Source organism: Channa argus, chromosome 16 (genome assembly GCF_033026475.1).
Source record: "Channa argus isolate prfri chromosome 16, Channa argus male v1.0, whole genome shotgun sequence".
NCBI classification, from domain to species: Eukaryota; Metazoa; Chordata; class Actinopteri; order Anabantiformes; family Channidae; genus Channa; species Channa argus.
Window position 1 is genome coordinate 7,887,854 of NC_090212.1, and position 18,789 is coordinate 7,906,642.

Here is an 18,789-nt window from a genome sequence, read left to right on the forward strand (position 1 = left end):
ATGATGCAGACATTAGTCACAGACCATTGTTTCACACACTTGAATACAGGGTGGAACAACTACAGGCCTGGGGGATCCTACTGGTAATATAGAACTATTGGTACACATTGCTGTGAGCTACTGCAAGGTTATTGGGTTTTGCTACAGGTATTTTTTTGAGTTTAAATTGACTTGGGAACTAACAGTGTATGCTCATACCTGGAGGCATAACACAGCATGTTCCAGCAGTGAATATGGTTCCTTTAAGGCTATTGTGTGTAAGAAATTCTCTTATCAGATAAACTAAATGGCTACAAAAATACCTGACTTGATTATTTTAGGAAGTTAGAATTAAGTACATAAGTAAATATAACAAGTCTGATAGATGAAAAAGAATACTTGTAGCTTTAATATAAAAAACATAATGTAGTTGCTGGGTTAAGTTAGGTAAAAATGCCGAAATCAAACTAGGAACCTGTAGTCTAAAGCTCTCCTAACTGTTACTGAAAGGATTTTCTCATCTTGTTGTGCTTGCAATGAATTCATGCAAACTTGAATTTGTTTGTCTTTATTAGAACACAGTGAGGATATGAGAGTGTGGCTTTAGACTATAAGCTAATAAAGCCAAACTGTAAATACTGACTAGTGCTCAGAAGGAATCTGTGGTATGCTTGTGAGCAAAGCTCTGCCAAAGATAGAACATCACTTGTAGAAGTTTAGGCATCCCCCTCCTGAATGTTGGCTTTCTGTGGGAAAATCATATTAGAAGAGGTGAAGGTATGAATAGTGAGAGTTGGAGTTCTTTAACCTCAGGCTTCTGTGGTTTTGTGAATCCTATTTAAATCATTACTGATTAATCAGTAATGATTTAGTCTCTTTTTTTTAATGATTTAAATCATTACTGATTAATAAGTAATGATTTAAATCATTAAATTAACAGTATTTTACACTTTGGGTTGAACTTTTGAATATTTGCTCTTTTTTTTCTTTCACTACAAACATGAATGAAACCTTAAAATACCATCTCAACACATTCAGCTCCCGGAGCCCGTACGTGAAACCAGCTATTGAAAGTTGAGCCTATGCATTTCTAATTCTTTCACATATTTGCTCTTTATTGAGATTCATGAATCAGGCCCACTCTGTAGTCATCAGTTCAGAAAGAATGCATAACCTTAGTTTTAGTACTCACTGGTGGGAGTAACAGCTCTCCTTCCTGCTGGCCTAATTGCAGTGTGTGTGGAGACTGGAAAGACATTTGTTGTTCCTTTCCTGTTTGCTGAAGTGAAGGCTCGGATGTGAATGTGATGGTTTTGTAGCCCTGCCCTAGTTGTTTTTTTTTTTTTTTCTTTAAGCAGCTGAACTGTTGTTTTGATGTGAATCCTTGATGTAAGGGATTCTGTAAGAAAATGTACTGTGTCCCATAATTAATAGTCTGTACGTGACTCAACAGCCAAAGGACTAGAACTACCATTCGTGGTTTATCTGTAAGCAGTCTCTAAACTGGTCTTTGCGTGAAATAGTTCAGTTATTGCCATAAAATTAACTTTTGTTGTCCTGTTTTCTCAGAAGCATTTTGTTTGGTATAATTATTCTGCCAGTTTGCAAATATTATTAAATAAGATCAATAATATAATAATATCAGACCATTTTGCAATTGTAAAATTTGCAAATATTAGTAATAAACATTTTTGTAACCAATTTAATTAGCCTAGTTAATATGATATACAGTGCCTCATTAATATGCTATACAACAATCAGCCACAATATTAATACTACCTGGGGGTTTCAAAAAATAATAGATGTTTTTTATGATGGTTATTATAACTAAATGCGTCAGTATGGGTTAGTAAAATTCAGTGGATAAAATCAGCGCCACTTTTACCATCATTGCCTTTAACCATTATTGTTTAATTAATTACTGACTGTTTTGCCATAATTATCATAGTCTGTATTGTTTAAAATACATTGTTTTCTTAGTATAATACTTTTACTTTTGTTTTTAAATAAAAAGTAGATAATTTGCTTAGTACATTACTCAGTAAAAGATTTCAAGTAGTTCTTGAAGTGGAGAATGTCTTTATGCCAATAGGTGTAGTTTTACTTCAGTATTAAGTTTTATGTATCCCTGAATCCGGTCTTTTTTTCTAGTGTTGGCAGATAGTTTTCACTTTGAAGATGAAGATGAGGGGGAAACCTTTGACTTTAATGACAGCTGTGAGGATGTCCCTGAAGCTGACTGCCCACTTCCTGCACCTCCAGCTCATCTAGCCCCCAGCAACCAAGATCAGAGCAAGGACAACATGGTGGCCAGTCATCCCAATGGGCAGTTCTCCTGCTTAGACCCCCAAGCACCTTTCTCCACACCCGACACACCTTCATCATCAGCAAATAATACCGTTCCTACCAACGAAACCTTCACAGCAGAAGGAAATAGGACATCTGTGCTGGGGACTGATGACAAAGAGGCACATTTATCACCACCTCCATCTCCACCTACTTCACTGATTGACAACACAGAGACAAATCCTGAAAAAACAGGTCTGTAGCCCAAAGTGGTTAATTAATTAATTGATGAAAGAAAAAATAGGATATACATTTTTTTTCTTTGTTTTTGATTGTTATTAAATATTTTTATTTTATTATTTGTGATATTTTTTTGCAGTGTTCAAAAATTCTTCACATTCTCCTGTCGTCCTTTGTGGACATTATCTGGTTCTATCCCAGCCCTCTCAGCTCGGGCTAAAGTGAGGCTGTCTGTCTCTCTTATAACACCTTGTATCTCTTTCTGCCTGGAGCCGGAGGTTGTCTGGTTTTCATCGCTGAAAGCTGTGATGGCAACAGCAGGCAGACCAAGGCTCTTAACTCATACACACTCCTCCACTCTTTTGGTATTGCTGTAGTGAAGGGATGTTCACCACTTTTGCCCTGACACAGCATGCATGATTGGAGCCCACACACACAATCTTTGTATCTCTATTTATCTGTTATCTATAAATGTCTATATATAATCTTATTGCACCGATGGTCATGTGGAACCCCGACTGTTGATGCACCTAACACATTTATAGCTATTTAAATGCACTAAATTACCACTACATTTGTTATGTCGGGCCAGAACCAAAGCTTTTTGAAAACCTGATGGTCATCTACAACCACTAAAACTCTAATGAGTTGTAACAGAGATAATAGCAAAAGGATTATTTTTTTCCAACTTAAATAGAACGTTTATAGAAAGATTTCCCATCTGTGCAAATCAGTTTGTAGTCATGATGCACAAAAGGATGTTAGAGTACTAGAGTAAGGTCAGACATGGTTATACATATGTACATGAAAATAGCAAACAAGCTATGTAATCCAAATTAGAATTTATAAACTAACAGTACAAAAAAAAATCCATTTTAAGCATTTTTCGTTTGTTTTTGAAGAACAAACTTTCTTGTCGTTTAAGGAAATTATCAAATTGTGATTTTTAAATTGTCCATCAAAGAATAACTTTTTTTACAATTGAATATTATATTGACTCTGTCAGTAAATATATAAATATAGAAGTTAATGTTATCTGATTTCTTGTTACAGGCAGTGAAGGCCCGGAACCATCCATTGATGACCCTAACTCTCCAAAATCTGTCCCCAGCACCTCCTCCCAGGGGAGAGTCAATCCATACTCTGTGATTGACATCACTCCACTGCATGTGCAGCAATCTGAGCAACAGCAGCATGGGTCTTCCTCTTCCCCTTCCTCACCAGTGGAGCACAAAGAACAAGAGGAAGATGCCCAGTGTATCCACACCGGCTCTGTTGGCATCACTTCAGGATATTCAGTACCAGTGCCCTGTGGCTATGCAACTCCCTCTGGTGTACCGCTCATCACACCAGCTTACACCACACCCGTCATCATTCGTCATCTCTCGGTGGATGAAGATGGTAAAGCAGAGCCTAAAGCAAAGACAACCCTTTACTTATGTTTTGAATATTATAAAATATTGATTAGAACAATGTGTTTATATTTACACCAGTTTTTTTCTTTAAACATCCAGCATAAAAGTCTTTGGATATCTGGTGACAGATAGAACCAACAATGAACCATACTATTAGGATCCAGCCTGGAAACTTTGTTGTTTTTGTTTCCAACATTGCTTTTTCCTCATCTCTGCACTTTCCACTTCCCAGTGAAGACATAAAATATCCCAAAATGCTTTAAAAGATTCTGTTGATATCTGGTTTTCTCTTTTCTCACTATACATAAACTCATTCAAGGCTATGACAAGGTAATGCTGCCTCAACTATTCTGCTCTTTTCCCTTTTCATCTTTCTCTTGTTTTTCCTAAAGCCTTGCCACAAGGAAGCAGGAACTAATTTTAGCCCTCCCTAAAGATCTGTGTTGGCTGTGAGGATTTTCCGGTTTCCCTAAAATGTTGCACAAGCGGTGTCCAAGCCTGTGGCCTGGTGCACAGAGGAGTCAGATTTCTCTATCATTTCTCTATAATTATCTTACTAAGGTTATACCAGGGTGAAAAGGTTTCAAAATATCAAAACATTTATTTAGAATTGGGCCGTTTTTTTTTTTTTTTTAATTTCACTGGTCACGAGTAGCTTACCAAAGGTACTTTACTACAGTAATCTCTTTTACCATGATCTGTTTCTAGGAAAGGGTTCATCTTATCGTGTAATTTTAAATTAAGAACTTGTGTCAGAGAACATTTATGACAGCACATTTCCAAAGTTATGTTGGTTAAATTATATTATATAATTTAAGAGAAATGTAATCATTAGCAACCTCTGGTGGTAGCATATCAAAACAAAGCACAAGCACAAGTGAATGGTGGGCTTGGATAGTCTTGCAGTGACTTGCAATGCAGTGTGCTGACTGGTATATTTTTACAAGAAACATTGTCATTTTATTTTGTAGGAATGTGTTTCCAGACAAGAAAAGGTATGGACAGAATTCTTTGTTTAATGTTTTTTTTTCTTTTCCTCCTTCAGTTACTGTGGTCAGGACTGCAAACACCTCTGCTGACAGGTGCGTGACAGCCAGAGCATGTTTATAACGTTCATTTAGTGCTATATCTTCTAATCAAATTTGATCTAATCAATAATATCTTTACGACACCTTTAAAAGCAGTGTCAAGATGTTTTACTGTAAAACAAAAAAGTAATGCAGTAGTAAACTTAATGCAATGATATACACTATAAGTGAGTTTTAAGAAGGTATTTTAAAAAGGACAAAGACTTTGAGCCCCTCAGCCATGGAACTTTAGACAATAAACAAAGTTCAGATTTGGGGCCCTTGGTAGTGCGCGGTAGACGATCTCAAGCCGTGTTCTGTCTCAAAGGGGGTTACACACTCACAGATATAGGCTGAAGTCAACACCATTCAAGGCATTGAAAACAAGCAGTAAAATCTTTATATTAATTCTGAAACTCTCAGATGACTTCGAGTTGCTTGGAACACACCAAAAATTGGTGTGATGTGGGTATTTCTCTTTGCAGTAGTGTTTTGTGTCAGCTGTAGCGCTTGCTGAAAGCACAATAAGGAGCATTCTAATAGTCCAGTCTAAGGGAGATAAAGAATGGATAACCTTTAGATGTCCAGATGAATGGACTGACAACATTTTGGTACAATCTAGAGAAAAACGATTGCACAACTAAGCGTATGAAAATTATACTTTTTTTATTTTTCATTTAGATTAATAGTTATACGTTCAATGTTACAGATATAGTAAAACAAAGAATGAATTCTTGTTTTTCTTACTGATGATGAAAATCTACAGTGTATTTGTTTGAAAGTTGCATTTCTGTTTGCTTCCTTGTTTTTTTCAAGTGTTTTTAGTGACGAGTATCCACCAATTAGAGAAGAGGATGCTCTGGCTAAATGGGCATCAGATCCTGCCAACACTGCCTGGATGGAAAGTAAGATTTGGTATCAACATCTCATGGAGATGCATGTGCAGTATAATTCCCAATCAAGTAAATGCTTGAATTATTTTAGTTCTTATTTATCATCTTTATTGCATTTGCTTTTGCACACACAGTGCAAGCTTTCAGAGTGCTATTATTTCTTTTTAGTCTTATGACACAAGTGAAGTCACAGAGACTTCCTTCCCTGTTCTTTTGAGGAAGCAAATCCTTGAGTTTGCTTTTCTTTTAAATCTTCCTTACTTTAAATCCTATTTGTTATGTGAACACTGTAGTTATCACATATGAGAAATCATGCTTTAGCTATTGCAAATATTTTGTTTTTTTGGTTCAGATCCAGATGAGGTGATTTACGATGACGTGCCCAGAGAGAACTCTGACTCCAACACAGGTTTGTACATTTTTTTAAATTTTGTCTTTTGACAAATTCAGTGTTTTAGTTCCTGTTTGCAGGAAGGACATTTAGTCATTTAGCACAGGCCTTTATCCAAAGAGACTTACAAAGGATTTAAAACTTTCAGTGCTTCAGCGCTAGTAGCGCACTTTTACTTGTTTTCTCAATGTTTTTTCCCCCAAAGACTAGGATCCTTGAATTACTCACGTAGATTCTTGCATGAACTCATTTAAATAAATGTTATTTGCATGTTTAAACATTACACTGATGCTGGGTGTTCTGGTTTTTATTACAATACAGTAACCATCCAGTTAACAGAACCTTTTGTGAAGCCTATGATTTCAGTAAAGTAGTTTTATTTTGGTTGACCCAACAGCAGGAACACCCTATGAGATAATACAGTTGTATCTGGAATTGTAGCTGTGCTAAAGCATCAAAATGACCTTGTAAAATAGTATGTTTTGCTCTTTGCTCAAACAAAGGATTACATATAAGCACAAAGACTTCATATCCAAGCTATTCCATATATTATTGGCATATACAGCAAACAGTCCACAGCAAACAGTCCACAGTCCATTTATACTTACATTTGATTCAGAATAACCATACAAATGGTTCTGCACACTGTAGTTGAAGGAATACACATGGTATTACTAAATACATTTTCTATGTCTGTCTTTTTTTTTTTAACACAGACCCAGATGAGATGATCTACGATGATGTGGAGTTTGGTGAAGAGGGTGGCTGCAACAGCTCCCTTGACAATGGCTGGAGCTCTAGTGAGTTTGAAAGCTATGATGAGGCCAGTGATGGGGAAGGTCGCCCTGAGAATGGCCTCCCTCATGCCTTCATGAGAGGGAAGCCGCCCCAGAGGAAAACCCATGTGTGTATAACACCTACCCTCCCAGCATTACAGCCAAAAACTGTTGCAGATGACAGCAGTGAATGAATCAGGGATACAGTTTATTGTTGGGTGTAGTCAGAATGTCTCAAACCCACTTTATTATCTACTGTAATACTGGAGGACATATATTTATTTAAATTAAGCTGTAGTTTAAATTTCAGCGTTTACATTTTTTTTATTGGGTTCTTTTTCTTAGCCAGGATACATTACATTTAAATCTTAATTATAGTAATGTATAATCCATTTGCTTCTGCAGACCTGAGAGAGATCATTCTGCCTTGTAGCCAGCTTGATGCACTCTTTGTTTTGGCTTGTGGTTTTGAGAATTTAACTTCACTTTTTTTTTTAAAGTGAACAAAATGAAAGTGAAATTTATGATTACAAACAGTCCTGATCAAATGCCATTCGCGTTAGCCCCCAAATTGATCTTTTTCAAAAATATTTTTATTTCTTTGTATATTTTACTTGTTGAGTTGTTGCATATTTACACAATTATTTAACTATTGTTGAATGTCAAATCTAAACATCTAAAACATGTGAAACAACTGGCCAAATTAAAAACATTAAGCAGTCAAGATTTTGATTGCAATTGGCTTTGTTAAAATATATTGTGAACGGTAGTTCATTATTTACCCTGATATACAATTTAAAGTGCCTAAAGTTAATAAAAACTTTTGAACATAAACATTTTTTGACAAGGATAAACGATCTGAACAAAGAACAAGATTAAAATCAGCTTATTTTGGCTCTTACTATGGAAGCTGATTCCAAAACCATAACCAATAATGCTTGATTTGCTTTTGTTTAGCTCTCTCAAGATCTCACTCGCTTGAAAGAACACTATGAGAAAAAGATGAAAGATCTAATGGCAAATACAGTGGGAACGGTAGAGCTGCAGCAGCTAAAACAGAAACACGAGCAGAAGGTAAACTAACTGAGGCTCACCTAAACTGCCTCTGCTAGAAGAAGTAGTCCCAACCCTTTACTCTCAGTTTAGCTAGCCACTGAGGCCATCTGTCACTGACTCAGTATCTTCATTCTGCTCTGATATTAATTGCTTGTGATGGTTGTACTGGTGATGGGTTTGCATAAAATTCATATGTCTTCTTGTGTGCTACATTGGCCTGTCTTGTTATGTGTTTTGCCCATTGGAGGTTGTAAATCTAAGGTTATATTTTTTAATTCTACAGTAAACTGAGATGCCAGAACCTGCATTTTAGTGTGATAGCAGTCACTATTGAAGCAGAATGCTGATGTCTCCATTACTGTAATTTTCTGTACAGCCTTGCTTTCCTATTGTCCTGAATTACATGTTCTAGCATTTACATATTTTCATCCTTGCTCTAACACTGCTTCTATGCTGCTTAATTCAGTTCATTAGTTGTTGTTTAAACTAGGTTTAGACTAAACAAAACATCACTTGGATTAAAATTCTCAACCTATGAATTGATTTGAGTCACTTTTGCACTGTAGACAATGATGGTTATTTTCTCTTGTAAGATGCAAAAACTGGTAAAAGCAGCTAAGGAAGGGACCAAAGATGGTCTGGAGAAAACCAAAGCCGCCGTGAAAAAGGGACGTTCTTTCATCAAAACCAAGTCATTTTGTCATGGTATGTATCCTTAAAAGGTGGCATGTCATCTTGGCTTGTCTGTTTATGATAAGTCGGAATTCATGTACAAATGTTTTTTTTGTGTACTAAGGGCTTTTACTTGCTCTCTTAATATTGTAGAGCGCAAGTCAGCCTGTTTTGAGGATGTGGAGTCTGAATTCTTTATTGAGGTGGATTGCTTTAATGTTGAGCCAGTGCTGTGTTCAGCACCACAAGGTCTATCACAGCAAGAGGTGATGAACATGCCCTTCAGTTTTTATCACAATTGTGTAACTTTTACTTTGTGAATTTAAAATGATAACAAATGCCTATAGATCAGTGTTTTGGTATTCTTCCTTTACAGCTGGTAAGAAGATGTATTTTGGGATCTATACTGGAGAGTGAGAAGAACTATCTAGACTCTCTGAAGAGGATATTAGAGGTATGAACGTATGCAAGCTGCAGTGATGTCATGTCTACTTTAAAATGTTTGTTTTGTTAACTTTAAAATCTCTGCTTAACCAGCAATATGAGAAGCCCCTTTCTGAGATTGAACCGAGGCTGCTAAGCGACAGGAAACTGAAGATGACCTTCTATCGCGTGCGTGAGATACTGCAGTGCCACTTCCTGTTCCAGATTGCGCTGGCAAGCCGTGTAGCTGAGTGGGACAGCCTGGAGATGATTGGAGATGTGTTTGTGGCATCGGTAAGCTGGGGCTGTACTTAAAAAGACTTTTAAGATGCAGTGTGTAAATTCGATGGCATCTAGTGGCGAGGTTGCAGATGACATCTATCTGATTACTCTCCACACTTATCCATCAGCTCCAAGCATAAGATAAACAACTGTGTGCATCAGAGGTCATGTTGTGTATGTCCACAAAGTAAGTGAAGAAATTATATTTGCTATGGCCGCCTCACAATATCCTCCTGGTGTTGTGAAAAGGGAATGCTCTTAATGTGTAGCATTAGCAAAGCATTGTATCAAGTATTCTTTGGTCACTGGTTGGCTTCAGATTATCTTATTTAGGTGTGCAACCTATTATTTCTAACCCGATGACTTTTTTTCTTCGTCTGCTTATACTATGAATTGAGTTTGGCAGCCAGGACAAGGCCAAACCACCATATGCTTTAATGGAAATGTTGCAAGATTTTTTTTTTCAGCTCCACAGGAAAACTGATTTTGTATCTGTTAGACATTTATGGCATTTCAAGCTAAGACAGGATACACAGAGCTACTCTCTGCTCTTTTATCACATGCAAACTACCTCTTCTTCTACAGTTTGGGGGTATTCCAGAATGCAGGTTTATTGAACCAGCTGAAATGGGGATATTAGACTCTGAGTCAATAAATGCAGGAACTTGCTTTATAAAACTAACATGCTCACAGAGACAGTGACATCTTTTTTCTGATTCAAATAAAAAAGGCTACAGGCTACACTGTCTGACGATGGGAATAGAATAGCTGTCAGATTGAAAATTAACTACATGTAATCATTTTAAATTATACATTTTATGGGAAACTTAAGACCTATAAGACAATGATCTATGAATAATAATTTTTCACAATTTAATTATTCACATTGTTGAAACATTCTTATTATAGTTATCATCTTATTTTCAAAATTATGTGAATATTTCAAAGTAAGAATTTCTTTCATCATCTACCGACAGCCGCACCTTGTCCATCTCAGTGCATAAGTCAGAGTGAACAAATGCAGTTATTTGAAGAAACTTTTATGATTGGCAATGCTTAAGGCAGTCAGCATACTAGGCAAAGATAAAAAAAAAAAAAAAACATAAGATTCATAGAAAGTTTAAGATACCATGATCTGTGTTGTCTGGTCTTTGTAATGCTGGACAGAAGTGTCTGGGACCTAATGATGTAGAAGAATGGGAAGTTAAACCTTAAGGAAATTTGCCCTGTGGTCCACCAGCTACTAGTTGTGTTTCAAGCCCTTAAAGTTCTTGGAATCCTGCACACATATTTAAAGCCTGACAACATTATGCTTGTTAACCACACAATCAGATCAAAGTAGAATCTAGCACAAGTTGGAATGGTTATCCAGGCCTTTTCATACTGGGCTCCAGACGTCACCTTGGGCCTTGATATGTGATATGTGCAGTGGGCTGCCTTATTGCCCACATGTACTTCAGACAGACCATCTTTCCCCATAATTGTGAATAGAATTGGAAGAAAGTCCTGTTGCTTGACTTTTGGACAATGCACATTAAAGTATTTTGAATGTTATGATGCAGAAAGTACAGAATGGAGGCGTTTTGGTCCAGAAGACTGTGAAGAGCACAGTGGTGTAAAGCCCCAAGGTTTACCAAGTTTTTTTGGACGACATAGTGCTGGGACAGAAATTCCCAAAAATGCATGTTGAAAACCAAGATGACATGCCATTTTTAAGCCTTCTTAAATGCATTCTGCATGTGGATGCTGAAATGAGATGCTGAAACACTCCAGACACTAAAACTGCTACCAAGTGAAAGTTGTAAGTTATAATGAAAATTCTGACCCCGCATTCAAGACTCCTGCACTGAGACTGTAACGTACTGCCCATTTCCACCTACAAGTTTCATTACCTTTCATTTCAATAAAGATCAACGGCTTTCAGCTTGTCCCTTCAGGACACAGGGGAGTTTTTACACCAGATGCCCCTTCTGCCGCAACCCTTCCATTTTATTTATCCGAGCTTGGGACTGGCACTAAAGTGGCCCAACACCCCTCACTCTGGACATGGAGAACCATCCCCTGACATGTTCAGCCAGGAAAGTTCAACTGTAGAACCCCTACTGCCACCAGTAATAATGATACTACCACTGATAGAGCCCAGTGGATGACTTTTTGAGGAAAGCCTGGAAATTCTTCCATAGAGCAAGGAAGAGAGTGCTTTCCATATTTAAAAGGAGAAACTAATATAATGACTTCAGATTATAATTCATTCCTAACCATACCATCTTACTGGCACATGCTTGGGAACGAATTATAGGAATTTTATACAATTTAAAAGTTTTGAATTAAGAATTACTCATAACTGGTTCATAATGAATTACACCCATTCTAACCTATTGAACATGTGCTATGTAATGGGCAGTACAGAGGTGAGGAGGTTAGCACTCCTGCCTCAGAGCAAGAAGGTATTGCTGTGAGGTGATTCTACTTGCCACAGCTGCATGGGTTTCATGTCGGCGCTCACAATCTAAATTAGCTTAACTTGTGACTTTTCTGTACTAGTGATGGCATTAGTCCATTGTTATGCCGTATGAAAAGTGTGTTCATTAAAACATTTCAAGTACAAATATTATTTGTTCTTTTATTATTCTCATCAAGAATTTTGGTTATTGGATAAGAATTTTAATGTACAAATAAAATGGATATTTTTAATTCAAACTATAAAAATGCACCTTGTTTGCAGGATTAATAATTTGTCTGTTCCAATTAATGTAATGAAATAGGTTCCTGCAAGTGGTTAATGTGTTTAAATGTCTTTGTTGCTCAACAGTTCTCAAAGTCAATGGTGCTGGATGCCTACAGCGAATATGTGAACAACTTCAGCTGTGCCATGGCAGTGGTACGAAAGACCTGTGCCTCCAAACCCGGCTTCTTGGAATTCCTCAAGGTTTGAAAAACACAGAACTACAAAGTGTTAAACACTGAGCTACACTGCAGTGTGGAAACTGTGTAATGAATACTGTTTTTACCAGGGGATCTAAGTGTTATTTTCTGGAAAAGGGTAAACATATTTGTTTACCTTTCACATATTGCCTTAGTCATACCTATTGCATTGTTTAAAAATCTAGTTCTTCTCTGCCGTAACCCATTGTCTCAATTGCAGCATCGTCAAGAGACCAGCAGTGACAGAATGACTTTGTATGGCCTGATGATGAAACCTATCCAGAGATTTCCACAGTTTATTCTACTTCTTCAGGTATAATAAATCCTTTTAATCTGTGCATCCATCACTAAGCTCTAATCTAACCGCTGATTGGTTCAGATGTTCGGGTTAATATCATTGTTTCCTCATTGTGTAATGTCAAATATTTGGACTTTAGTATTCAGTGGGAAGATTCACTATGTGAATAGAATAAACACTGACATTCATTCTACATTACAAATCGTATCGTAGGCTGCTTTGTATCTACATTTAGTTCCCTATACAAAAAAAAACAATTATTAAAGTCTTGAATAGTAAGTGACAAGGAAAGTTTTATAAAGGGAGATTGAAGATTAAAATACAATGTCTGTAAATTGTTTAAGCCCTGACAGTCTAAACAACTTACAGAACAGTAATGGACATGTCTTTTTCTTATTTTTCTCCCTGTATATTTTGAGTGATGTTTTGCATTTATGTAGTTTTCTAAAAATCAATCAGATCATTTATTTATTGCATCAAACTAATATGACTGCATTTTGATGAGAATGTAAATAATTTCATATCGAATATAGAGTAGGCCTGAGAAATAAGGGGGTAAAAACCATAAATACAGATCAGTTGTGTAGCTATTTAACTGTCTCTGTCAACACACAACCTGCTATTATCCTCTTTCGAGTCAAGGCACAGTTTATCTTGATTACATTAAGAAGACTTTTCAATACGTTATAAGAACACCATACAGTGAGGGAGGAAATATGCAAGTTTCACACAGACGGACCTGGCTGGATGCAACCCCTTCACCAGTGTGCCACTGCTAAGTGCAATAAAAAGAGGACAGTGTGTGTGTAATATATACTCTAACCAGCAGAGGGCGGGACATACACGTAAGTCCAGGAACCTTGTTTTTCCGAGCCTATCTCAAGGAGAGGTGAGAAAATTGCTTTGGGGGAATTCAGATTGCTTTTAATCCTAGCGTCCTATGTTTATGTCGCTTGTGTCTCTTGCTGAAAACAGAACAATTTGGCACGCTGCTTTTAAAACATGTTCAGCTGCAGTATATTGACAACAACCTTGGGTTATCATACACGAACTGTAATCTATTTTCACTTGTTATGAAATCCTCATCTGTCAAAAGGATGTATGCTATTTAAATATATATATATATATGAAGGTAAATTAGTTAAAGAGAATTGAATACCATTGGATATAAATGTGCAGATTTTGTTGTTTTACAGCTTCATTTTTTTATTCACTTAATTGTACAAGTATTGGGAATTAGTCATTACTGTGAAGGACTGACTAATGTGTGACTCCTCTTTGCATCCTCATCAGGACATGCTGAAGAACACACCAGTGGGTCATGCAGACCGTCTGCCCCTGCAAATGGCCCTCACTGAACTGGAGACCCTGGCAGAGAAGCTCAATGAAAAGAAGAAGGAAGCTGACCAGCGCTGTGAGATTCGTCATATTGCAAAGGCCATGAACGAACGCTACCTCAACAAGGTCTGCCCATTGCTCTTGTGCACCCTAGAATGGTGTTTGTATTGTTTATTACTGCAGCCACTGTTAGGTGGACTCAGTGTTCTTGACATGTGATGTTTTGTCCTGTTTTCTAGTTATGAAGGTGGTTGTAGTTGTATGGTTGATGTGTCATTCTTTTAGCATATGCTGTGGGATTTCTCTCTGTTCCATTGTGGGCGGGCATCAGGCACTTGAACATCACATTTTCTATAAAGTATTCTTCTGACTAAATACCATATTTTTAATGCATGGTTTAGCACAACATGTGCACACTACACCAGCTTTCCCCAAGGTATAATTATTTGTCTATTTGCAGCCACCCACTCTGGCATCTGTGTAGAAACATTTGTTTACTGGATACCCTACATGGGGTATAGGAGTTTTGTTCTTCGTAGCCTCTAATTGTTCAAAGTCACTGTTGATAGCCATATTTTATTTGCTATTATCCAAAGGGGGTAGTTTCACTGTAAAGAGTGGCAAGATGCATGGTGGAAAAAGGAGCAAGATGACACTTGACAATGGTTCCTGGCTACTCCAAAGCAGACAGATTTACAGAAACATATGGCAGTGTACACTTCAAAGTTTAATCAGAAGGTAAAGGCTGAAATGCATCAGGTTTGTTTGCTTGATTAGGCCAATGTAATCAAGTGAAAAGGGAACCCTCTATGTACCTTAAGCTAAACTAAGCTACAGTAAGTACTTCGGATTTTAAGTCGTAAATCAGAGGTCCAAACTTCTGCTGTGCATTATAATAGTATGATTTATCATCCCTGTTCCTTAGCTTCTAAGCAATGGCAGCCGCTATCTGATTCGCTCTGATGACATGGTGGAGACTGTCTACAATGAGCGTGGTGAAATCATCAAAACCAAGGATAGACGCCTCTTTCTGCTCAATGATGTCCTCATGTGTGCCACGCCCAATTTCCGGTGAGAGCAACGGCAAACCAGACTTTGTCCTTTATATGCCTCTTTAAGTGTTCTTGGGTGTTATACCCAGTAATCTCTTTTCAATTATCAGATTTTTGTTTTGTTTTAATAGATCACTGTGCTTACTGTAAGTGAATATTAATTACAAGGATTTCTTACCAGAACAAATCTTAAAATGTAATTGGTGACTCTTGGCCACTTTCTGTCACTGCATTTGGACCCACAGTGGTTTGCTATACCGTATAACCAAGAGTTATGGAGGGCCCCAGTCCTAGGCTTTTCAGTTTCTCTCCTGTAATTGTAACCATGTGGTCACCACATACCGCCTCTGGGAAATGTATGCTGACTTTTTACCACATTTGGTTTTCTAGATGAGTAACATTTAACTCTTCTAACTCACATGGCATCATCCACTGATAGTGATGTTGATTTTTCTCTTTTTGCACCTCTCTAATGTCTTACACTCAACCCTTCTCCTCACACAGAGCAGAAGATAGACCAATTCTCCACAAACAAAATGCTAACAATGTAAATCAGAGTGTATTTGTTACATATTCTACATCTCTTCTTTTTGTTGTGTCAGGTGTCAGGATGGCAGTAGCAGTGCTAGTGGCAATACCGCCTTGGACCAAAAGTTCCTTCTTAAGTGGAGCGTACCTTTGAGCTTTGTGGAGGTGCTAGAGTTTGGATCCAGTGAGGACATGTCCGAGAATAGCCGCTACCCAGCACCTCATTCTGGGGAGAAGGTGGTCATCAACGCAAAGCCAAGTACGAACCTCAATGTTACATTATGCTATTAACAGAGAGAAACAGCAGCTATTACGGTGCTGCTGTTTCTCTCTGTAAATCAGGGACAAATGTTCTGGTTGAGGCAACAGATTTAAGTTAGTTTGTTGAGCTAATTTGACAGTGCCGAGCACTTGAGAACTGAGAACTGATCCCACAGGCAGTGGGGACTTGAGCCACCAACTGCTATTGACAGTTGTCTGCTTGTGTTTATGCAGCGACCTAATGGCACTATAACTGTTCCCTGTGTGGTGGACAGTAGAGGGATGTGGATTCATTCCAAAAATATCAAAACCACCATCGATAATAGTCTCAATAGAATGGATACTAAGGCACCCCCACCGAAGTAAGTGATTATGGAAACATTTCACTGCTAATGCTACAGTGCAGTAGCAAGTGTCACTGGAACCTAGTCAATCAGGGATCAGAGATTAGAACTCAATCTAAAACACAAACATATCTAATGAAAGGCCACAAAGTAAATGGTGAGTTATGAGCCTCAAGTTGTTAATTGTTTTACATCATGTGTTTTCACCATTGCATGTATCACTTGTGTTGCTTTGTAGTTGAATCTACTTTGAAAACCTCAAAATCTAACTCCAGACCTGTTGTAATACATCTCATAAATGCTAAACAGGTGCAAGCCAGGTGATCTGTGATGTCAGGTTATTAAATCAGAGATATTTGATATTGTCAGAGAGTGATTTAAGGATTATTAAGGAGAAAAAAGAAAGGAGGAGAAACTCTTAATGCAACATGTTAAAAGGGAAGAAAGAGAGAAACTGATTAAAGACCAGCACAGTAGTCAGGTGACAGTGAGATGTAGACTAAAAGAGAAACACAGAGAAAGTTAAAAGTTAAATCTAAGCTACCTCAACAGTTTAGATTAATGTTGTAAATGTCACAAAGAGATTTAATGACACCACAGCTAAAATTAACTGAGGCGTTTTATGTGTCATTTTTCAATGTTATTTTGAGTTATATGCATCAGTAGTGTTTGTAACTCTGCAGTAAAACGGTCAGATAGTTTCTCTTCTGATCAAGTGAGAATCACCAAATGCCGATTTATTCACATACAGAATAGATGAGATTAGTGAGCTTTTGCCATAACAGCCCCAGATTAATCGGTTAAATATTTGACAGAGAATAACACTAGAAATGCTTTTCAGCTAGTATGTATTTGTCAGTGATTGCACAGTTTTCTGACTTAACTGAATGAGCCCAAAAATGAAGTTCACAAATCATAAAGAATGTGTATCTGTGTCTCTATTAACTGCAGCCTTACAAAAAAAGCTGTAATGCAAGTGTCTTGATTGAACAAATTGAGTTATAGAGTTAAACAGAATTAGTCTCCCACATTATGAATTCATAAATAAACACGTAGTAGTTTCATGCAGGACATTTATGGACATTTATTTCTTCAGCTTCTGGTTTGCAGGCTCCCGAATCCAGTGGTTTCAGTTTTTCCACTGGGTTCCTTCCTGTTAGGCCCAGATCAGACAAACAAGAGGTATAAAGATGGTTTATGGCTTTTGTGGTCACAGAACTGCATAATAGTATAATTCATGTTTTTAATGTATTTAAGCTGGGTTCAAAGCCTCTCTCTTTCAGTGTCCAATGGTAGTGGGCTGAAATACCTGTTACTGAGCTCATCCAGTCTCCTTTGTGCTGCCTCCCAGTCTTCACCATCTAATTTAACATCTATAATTCTGTTATATAAGGCTTATAAGTGTTTTGCTGCCAGGTGTCACAGTGTAAAGTTTATTTATCGATAAATCCTCTGGCAATTTGTGGCGCACACATATTGCTTATTAGCTATGTTAAATTAGAAAAACTGTTCATTTTATTCATTAATAGCCATGACACATTTCTTGACTAATTCAAGAATAACAGTAGATTAAATGAGCTAAGGCTCTTGCCATTGTTTTTGTCACCCTGCTATGTGAACTGGCTATGTAGGTGGCAGAATTTGACAGCAGATAGATGGCATATATGAATTGTTTGTGCTTACACACTCATTATCTCATTTCTTCTTTACTTTTCAGTGTGAACTGCTACATTTTTCCTCTTCCATTGGCCCATATAGTTTGTCCTTCCTGCTTTTTATCACTATTTCCACAAAAGCCACATTTGGTGCTTCTCTTCTGAGCTCATCTCCTGCCAGGCAACCTGTCCTCTTCGTTAAGATGCTGTATATAAACAGTCCAACCATTGCATGAGTGTACGCAACAGATGGCACAGACAGACCCAACTAACATCTGGTCTGTCTGTAGGGTTTTTGAAAGCTGACAGGTTCACAGCCTTATCTTAAGTCAACATGATTGTCCACACACTTCCTAAATGCCTGAGGAAGGCCATATGGGTCTCAATAGAAAGTTTGAGTCTTAAAAATAGTTATTAATTTGAGATGGTGACATTATGGACTGACCACAGTGCTTCTAAAATAACTTTTAATTCCCTTGATGAGACTGGATTACTGCAAATCCACAACGATAACATTCTTTCACTCTGATTTAATTATTTCCAAGCCATCCTTAGGTGTGTGTGTGTGTGTGTGTGTGTGTCTGCACATATAAATATGTGCATTGTCCAGGAATTTTTAACAAGTGGAAACTATTGCTTCTCAGTCTGTTGTGTTCAGCCAAAGCTGCTCAGTCACCAGTCTGGTAAAAGGCAATGAAAAGAGACTCCAACACATGATGTCACCTTTTTGCATGTCTCTCTGCTTAGTTCATCTCTTCTCTATGCTGCATAGTAATCAGACCACCAAGTAGACTAGTCATTCAAGTTGGGCTTCCTGCTGCTCTCAAAGCCAATATGTAATTTGTAGATATATTGTTTGTTTGTAGGAAGTGTGTAATTGCTGGGATGACTGGTCTGCTTCTGAAGAT

The 18,789-nt window shown here is 37.4% G+C and overlaps 1 protein-coding gene across 5 annotated transcripts in view; it reads left to right on the top strand.

The window, feature by feature from the left end:
- arhgef10 (Rho guanine nucleotide exchange factor (GEF) 10) overlaps nt 1–18,789 on the top strand; it is a 49,364-nt gene that overhangs the window by 9,491 nt on the left and 21,084 nt on the right. For 4 of the 5 annotated variants that reach the window (XR_010910970.1, XM_067478669.1, XM_067478668.1 and 1 more), the window contains 16 exons: nt 2,131–2,520; nt 3,559–3,906; nt 4,966–5,002; nt 5,804–5,892; nt 6,233–6,289; nt 6,988–7,175; nt 8,005–8,121; nt 8,697–8,808; nt 8,929–9,041; nt 9,152–9,229; nt 9,313–9,492; nt 12,293–12,409; nt 12,626–12,718; nt 13,997–14,167; nt 14,967–15,112; nt 15,696–15,880. Coding sequence is in view for 4 of the 5 variants with exons in the window: in XM_067478669.1 (XP_067334770.1) it covers nt 2,131–2,520; nt 3,559–3,906; nt 4,966–5,002; nt 5,804–5,892; nt 6,233–6,289; nt 6,988–7,175; nt 8,005–8,121; nt 8,697–8,808; nt 8,929–9,041; nt 9,152–9,229; nt 9,313–9,492; nt 12,293–12,409; nt 12,626–12,718; nt 13,997–14,167; nt 14,967–15,112; nt 15,696–15,880 (2,421 nt within the window). In the remaining variant the exon portion in view is untranslated. The remainder of the gene's footprint in view (nt 1–2,130; nt 2,521–3,558; nt 3,907–4,965; nt 5,003–5,803; nt 5,893–6,232; nt 6,290–6,987; nt 7,176–8,004; nt 8,122–8,696; nt 8,809–8,928; nt 9,042–9,151; nt 9,230–9,312; nt 9,493–12,292; nt 12,410–12,625; nt 12,719–13,996; nt 14,168–14,966; nt 15,113–15,695; nt 15,881–18,789) is intronic. The other variant, XM_067478670.1, reaches the window with a different exon arrangement.